General features: G+C 34.7%; 1 protein-coding gene across 2 annotated transcripts in view; it reads left to right on the plus strand.

Annotated features, from left to right (window-relative positions):
- Window positions 1-7,930, plus strand: part of SMPX (small muscle protein X-linked) — a 35,913-nt gene extending 27,983 nt beyond the window's left edge. For both annotated transcript variants that reach the window (XM_081326815.1, XM_081326814.1), the window contains exon 4: window positions 7,313-7,930. In XM_081326815.1, coding sequence (XP_081182941.1) covers window positions 7,313-7,447 — 135 coding nt within the window. In that variant the 3' untranslated portion in view covers window positions 7,448-7,930. The remainder of the gene's footprint in view (window positions 1-7,312) is intronic.
- The last annotated feature ends 296 nt before the right edge of the window (window positions 7,931-8,226 follow it).

An 8,226-nucleotide genomic window follows, 5' to 3' on the forward strand; every position in this document is an offset into this window, starting at 1 on the left:
AGCTTGGGAAATTTTGAAAAGTGATATTATAAAAACCCAGTCTAGCACAATACCAATGAAGAGGAAAAATAACAGCTCTCAAAAAAAACCAAAGTATGGCTGCATAAAGAATTCTCTTCTCTCCTTCCCACAAAGAAGAGGGAGTCAAACTATTCTCCAAAGCACTTGAGGGCAGGACAAGAAGCAATAGATGGAAACTAATCAAGGAGAGAAGCAACCTAGAACTAAGAAGAAATTTCCTGACAGAACAATTAACAAGTGGAAAAATTTGCCCCCAGAAGTTGTGAATGCTCCAACACTGAAAGTTGTTAAGAATAGATTTGGAAAGAGGTGATCCTGAAACAAAGAAACAAGAAGAAATGGCAGTAGAAGGAGCAGTCAAACAAAGAGAGGAGGAAGAAATTAAAAATACACATACAGAAGAAAGAGCAAGATGAAGAGATCAGAGACAGATAAGATCGACTAGAAGATTAAGACCTAGATATAACTGAAAGAGATGGAGGAGAGTGGGATTTTGTCAATAAATATAAATGGACTAAATTCTCCTTCAAAAAGGAGAAGAATCTTTACAAGACTACAAAAATTAAAAATGGACATAATTTGTCTTCAAGAAACACACATAAAGAGACAATATTATAAATTGTTAGAACAATCAAAAATTGGTAAACTTTATTTTGCATTAGCACTTCAAAAGAAAAGATGAATAGCTCTATGCATTAAAGAAACGATGAACCCCAAACAAATCTATGCAGATGAAGAGGGGAGAATATTAATGGTGGAAATAATGATGGATCAAAAACAGATACTGATGGTAGCAATATATGCACCAAATGATAACAAGAACAATTTTATCAAAAACTATATAAATACTCGATTTAAACTATCAAAATCTTTGTATAATGGGAGACTTTAATGCAATAGCAGATGGAACTTTGGACTACCAAAGTGCCAAACAAAGGAGAAAAGGAGGAAATATATTACCTAAAGCGTTTTTAAAAATAACAGAAGAACTCTGCATTCAAGATATATGGAGAGAGAAAAATCCAAAAAAATCGCAATATACATTTTATTCAAATAGACATAAATCATAGTCTAGAATTGATATGATATGGACATCTTTGGAACTTAAAATGATAATACAATAAGTTGAGATAGAAACTAATGTTTGGGCAGACCATAACCCAATAAAGATGACTTGGAGAGGGACTAAGAAAAAATTAAGATGGTCCTTGAATAAATCTATATTGAAAGAAAAAGAATTCCTACAACTAGCAACAAAGGAAATGGATTTTTTCTTCAAAATAAACAAGAAAGGAGAAACATCGCTTCAAAATATGTGGGATACGGCTAAAGCATATATCCCCATATCAAAACAACTTACCTTATGTCCGACCAGAACTTGAAAATAACATTTAATGCAGCACAATATTTAAACAAAATGGTTTGGTTGAGATCTGCATATGTGGAACTGATTGGGGTAGATTGCAAGGGCGACTCCAAAATATAATTTTATTATATTTTATCTATATCTTAAATTATTGTACACTATTATAATTTCATTTTAGATTGTATTTTATTCCCATTTCATTTTAAATCATTTTTTATTCTAATTCCATTTTAAATCATTTTTTATTCTAATTCCATTTTAAATCATTTTTTATTCTAATTCCATTTTAAATCATATTTTATCAAATTCTATTTTAAATTTTTTTATAAATTGGCCTTAACTTTTAATCTTTGTATCTTGCTTTTATTATGTATTGCCCTGTTCACCGCCCTGAGTCCTTCGGGAGAAGGGCAGTATACAAATTAAATTAATAATAATAATAATAATAATAATAATAATAATAATAATAATAATAATAATAATAATAATAATAATAATAATAATTGCTTTTATCAAATTTTAGTAATAATTTGTTGCTGGAACTTTGCACTTTGATATGGCCCAAGGGCTAAACAATAAAAAGGTAAAGGTAAAGGTTCCCCCGCACGTGCGTGCTAGTCGTTTCCGACTCTAGGGGCCGGTGCTCATCTCCGTTTCAAAGCCGAAGAGCCAGCGCTTGTCCAAGGACGTCTCCGTGGTCATGTGGCCGGCATGACTAGACGCCAAAGGCGCACGGAACGCTGTTACCTTACAACCGTAGTGGTCCCTATTTTTCTACTTGCATTTTTACATGCTTTCGAACTGCTAGGTTGGCAGAAGCTGGGACGAGTAACAGGCGCTCACTCTGTTACGCGGCACTCGGGATTCGACCTGCCAAACTGCCGACCTTCTGATCGACAAGCTCAGCGTCCTAACCCACTGAGCCACCGCGTCCCTTTTGGCTAAACAATAAAGACTTGTTATTCTGAACTATATATCACTAAAAAGAATAAAGAAAAGAAACAACTACAGTTAAAGTTGAAGGAAGAACTCAGAAAGCTAGAATCAGATTTACAAATAGATCCATAAAAGAAAATACTTAAGAAACAAATGGAGATAATGACAGTAAAAGAAGATAACTAAGTGAGACTGCTAAAACAAATAAAATTGGATTTGGAAAAGTGAAAAAACCTTCAATTGTTAATGCTGGGGAGAATAGCAACAGTGAAAATAAGTATCTTACCAAAAATACTCTTTTTATTTCAAACAATCCCTGTAATGCTGGGAAAAGCCTTCTCTGATGAAGTGAATACAATAATACTGAAATTCATCTGGCAACGAAAAAAAGCTAGAATTAAAGTGAAAATGCTACAAGAAGCAAAAGACAGTGGAGGATTTGGACTGTTGCACTGGAGGTTATACTACCAAGCAACTATTCTAACATGGCTTAAAGAATGGATAATGCTCAGAGATAAAAGACTTATTGTACCTAGAGGGGCATGACCTACAAATTGGTTGGCATGCCTTTATGTGGTATGGAAAGAATAAAATACAAAGATACTTACAAAACCATCTTATAAGGAATGCACTCCTCTCAGAATGGAAAAAAATAAAAGAAAAAAATTACATTAAGATACCTGAATGGCTTTCAACAATGGAAGCTTTTGCTTACCCAGATTTAATTAACTATGATAAAGTTGTGACTTATAAAGATATTTTGGATAATGAAGGAAAATTGAAAGATAGACAAGATTTACAAGAACAAGGTATTGAGTGATTAATTAACATATGATAATTAACTATATCTATTATTGTTAGTTAAATACATGTTAGTTAAATACATGTACCCAGATACCTGCCTCCAGAAGCTGTGAATGCTCCAACACTGGAAGTTTTTAAGAAGAGACTGGACAGCCATTTGTCCAAAATAGTATAGGGTTTCCTGCCTAAGCAGGGGGTTGGACTAGAAGACCTCCAGGATCTCTTCCAACTCTGTCATTCTATTCTATTCTATTCTATTCTATTCTATTCTATTCTATTCTATTCTATTCTATTCTATTCTATTCTATTCTATTCTATTCTATTCTATTCTATTCTATTCTATTCTATTCTATTCTATTCTTTCTATTCTATTCTATTCTATTCTATTCTTGACAGTATTTCATATTTTCTGAAATAATTTTAGCTCTTTTATTCATGAATAAAATCTACACTTTCACTTCCCTGCTTATATTTACCAATTTCACTCCATAAGATCAGGTGCTTTCATTCAGAATTATTGCATATTTTTCCTCTTAAAAAATCACATGCATGCATTGTTCATTTGTTAATACATGCCTCTTATAGTTGAAATTGCAATATTGTCTATTCAGCAGCCAAAATATTAATTGCCCAATAATGAAATAATCTACATAACACAGCCACTGAGATGTGAATTGACAAGGCCTCTTCAAGTGACACACTATAATATGGTATAATTTATGTATATGGTAAATTTGTGATCATCAACAGATGGACATTCATCACCTATCCTGGTGGTGCTCAAGCAAGGCATTCAGATAAAGAGTAGATAAGTTTACTAGCCTTAGTCATACCTTTGCCATATGCAGATTCCTGATAATGGTAAGGATGCTACTAGTTATTTTTGGCATATTTTGACTAGGATGTTACAAGCACAACTACAGTCCAGTTTTTTTCCTGAACATGCTTGCATAATTTATATAAGGAGGACCTCTAATCTGGAGACTACCTTATGCACTATATTCTCAGGATGTCACCTGTATAGAAAAATTGGAGTTTGCACCAGAATTGCTGTCTTAGCAAAGAGGTCTAAAGTAGTGCTTTGATATAGATACCATAATCGAGGATCATCTAGTGAAAGAGAACCCTATCAGTTCTTCCTTTGAGTTATCCAAAAGGACAAATAAAGACTCTAAGTTAATGCTTTAGAATTAGGATTAGGGTGAAAACCCCAAGACATAGTATGTAAAAAGATGTTCTTGGATTATCAATGAAGATTTCAGGTGGCTGAAATTTAGGGTAGATCTTTGGGTATAGATGAAAACTGAGTGAAAGGGCACAAAGCAAGAAAATGTAGGAGGTGTGAATATTTCTGAGAAGAATACAGTCTGTTCAATTAGAGACTGTCAAATAAAGTAATTTACTATCATGAGACATATAATTCACTTTAGACATTTCAAACCAAATTCTAATTTCAGATGCATGTCAGTATTCCTGAGAATGGGAATCTAATGCGAGCAAGGATGAGCAAAATGAGATTTATTTACAGAAAATACATTGTGTGAATAGGCAAAGACAGTGCCTTCATATTAGCAGTCCCTTAGATAAAGAACAGGCAATGCAACCAAGAGAAGATATAGTGAGTAAATCCTTAACTCTTTATCTACATCTTACTACCCCCTTGTGGCCAGCAGAACATAATGTGCAGAAGAGCCAATGCCTCTGGATTTGGACCTTCCAACACATGAGTGGTTGAAAGAAAATTGTGATTTTAAATGAAACTTCTGGAGTTAAATCTTTCTAGATAATAGCACAGTCATAACAAAAACCCACATACTTCTGCTTTCTGATTGCAAAATAGAATCAGATTTCAGTAAAGAATTTTCCTTGCCTTCATTACTCCCTGATCCACTGGGCAAAAAATGGTTAATTTGCAAGAGGAGAATAATTTAGCTGAAATATAAATAAATTTACCTTTACCTTTACCTTTTATAAATAAATAGAAGAAAATGGCCTTTCTTTCTTTGCAAATAAAGATATGCTATCCTTCAGTCAATCTGTATTATGTACCGAGTGCCCTGACATAATGTGCATTTTGCAATTTTAAGGACTCCTTGAACAAATGAGAATCAGCTCTAGATTTGGGTCTTCACACCATTACCTCTTTTTAATATTGGATGGTGTCATATTTTGCTTTCAGTCATTTCAACTGAGAAAATACATACTGTATTTGTGTTGTAATACAGTTTTAAATGCAGCTAGAATTTATTATTGATCATTTGAAGATCTTTACAATTGTTTCTGCAGTAGACCAGGAAGGCTGTCATATGAAATAATTTGTTTGTTTTATGCTTGTTTTTGAATGATGGCCTTGTGAATGGGGGAATTGGAACTAGTAATCTCTTCTCTTTTTGTCTTCAGTAAAGTGGCATCAGGGATTTTTTTTAATTATCCCCAATTCCAACTACTTTTAATATTTTGTTTCTCATATTTTCATGAAACCATACTTATTACAATGTACAGTACTTCTCCCTGGTTTTATCGCCAGCCATTGCACCCAGAGTGAAGAAGAGGCCTCACTGAGAAATGGACAAAATGCCACCTTTTCACAATCACAGCTAGCTACAGGTTTTAAATGCATCATACAAAACAAATGCATGCAGTATATTTTATCAACAGGAAAAGGGGAGGGGGCCCCTGTTCCTTTATTTTAGTTCATTTTTTTCATATGGATTGAATTCATATGAAACATTTTTGCACACTCATATCTATGTATGTATCTATCTGTGTATACACACCACAGATATATATTGTGTACCATGAATGAATCAAGTCATGAAGCAACTTGAGCAATACATTTATGACTATACCAGATTAATTCTGAAATGTGTTTTCATTTGTTGGATAAGCATGTATTCAAGATTGAGAAACATACACATATACAACACCAAAATGGGCATCTATAACACGGGTGTCAAACTTGCCACATCACATGACATTTCGCAACATATCACAACTTTTTTTGCATTGCCGGAGCTGGGGTCGGCGCGGCCTCCACATGATGCAACCAGCCCGTGGGGTGGCAGTTTGACACCCCTGATCTATGCTATCTTGCCCAGTGGAAAATATTGGAGTCAGTGGAGGAATCATTTCAGGAGTAGAAGAGAGTTGGCTAGTTACTTTGAAAATAATTCAGAAGTGCCTAGACCTGACATAAGTACAACATTCATCTATTATTCATTAAAGTAGATTGACTTTCTTCAGGTTTCCAAATACTGAAATCTGAAAAAGTACATTGCTGTTTTAACAGCCTCATTATCTTTAACTAGTTGACTCTTTAAAGCATCTTCAACATTTTTCAGTTCCCAGGTAATCCTGAAAAAAGGCAGGCTACTTTAATACATAGCAGATAGGCAGTGGGGTTAACTGAGAACTAAAGATTTTTTTTTCAAAATTATTTCTGAAACATACAGTTGTAGAAAAGAATCTTGAGCAATGTTTGAATTTGTCAATAATCCCACATCATGTAGAAATGAGGGATAATCCTCATTTGGATGAACTCCATCCATCAGTGAAGTTATAGCTATCGCACATGAGTAGATGCACATTTTCAAAATTGGTTCTCCTAAATTTTGAATAACGAAATGTGAGTACAGAATACACTAAGCCCCACAACAAAATGTGATAATGCCAAATGTTGACACATGGAACATAATTACATCAATGCCTCATTGGTGTATTTGGCCAGAAGTAAGTCATGGCACTTAACTGATTGTGTCATTATGAATGCATTGTCCTTTGCCCTCTTTGCCATTCCCCTTGGAAGTCTATGTGTGAGTGGTAAATACTATAATGAATTATTTATTGAAGCCGTCAAAAATTACCTGGTTACTGCTAAACAGAAATAGGCATGTGACAGTTGTGTTTTGAATTTCAGATCCCCTCCCTCTCCCCCCCAGCTTCTCCCTAACATCATCAACATGACCAGTGAAAGCAACTACTGTATGAGAATTGTAGTCCAAACCATCAGGATGACATCAAATTGTTTACCTTTTCTGTAAAGAAGAGAATTCCAATTTACTTATGCTAATATTATGTAGTTAAATATATTCTTATATTCTAACCTTAACTCTCTAATATCCTCTATTTCCTGTTTGCTTGTTACAAGTATTATTTTTATTATTATTTTTTATTATTTTTATGTAGAATCTTCCAACTCCACCTCAAGAAGAAAAGAAAAAGACTCTCCCAGGAGCCAAGAAGTTACCAGGCCCAGCAGTTAATCTTTCAGAAATCCAGAATGTAAAGAGTGAACTGAAATTTGTTCCAAGATTTGAATAGTAAAAGAAATGAAATCGTATGTAGAATATATGATTCATACCACTCCCTGTGTGCTGAACCGAAGGAAAATTACTTACATGCATAGGACTGCTTCCAAAGATGAATGAGAAACTGAAACCCCGTATTTATTCCTGTCCAATATAAATAATATATCTGTGTGGATTAACTAAAGCTATCTCAGGAGGTTATATACTTCATTAAAATCAATGTTTTCATTTTCAAAATAAACTTTGACATAAGCAGTATGAGTTGCAAAGAGACAGTATGAGAGGTGAGTCTTTTTTCTAGGTTCAGTTCTGACAATGTGCATGTGGTGTGCTTACCGATATGATCCTGCTGGTAATGTAATTTTCAAATTAAAATTATCTGTTCTCTTTCTCCCACTTCCAGTTAGCATTTATTTATTCAAGTAATGAAAATAATATGATCAAACTTTAAAAATAAGAATACTGTGTTTTTGGCTGTGATCAACAGGTGATTGTCTAGGGCAGGGGTCGGCAATCTGAAAAAGCAAAAGAGCCACTGGGAACCGGTTCCATCACACATAAAAAAAAGTGGGAGCCGCGCGTGTGCATCCACGCACGCGCATGCGCATAAAACAAAATGTTTTGCGCATGAGCAAAATGTTTTTTTGTGCATGCGCGTGCGTGGATACACACGCGCGGTTCCACTTTTTTTATGTGGATGCACCTGCACGCCAGCGGCAACGGGTCTCCGTGGTGACGGGCGCTGGGTTGCGGCGCCGCCTTCAGCCCGGGCGTTGCCAGAGCCACCCCTGG

This window comes from Vipera berus (assembly GCF_964194415.1).
Source record: "Vipera berus genome assembly, chromosome: 4".
NCBI classification, from domain to species: domain Eukaryota; kingdom Metazoa; phylum Chordata; class Lepidosauria; order Squamata; family Viperidae; genus Vipera; species Vipera berus.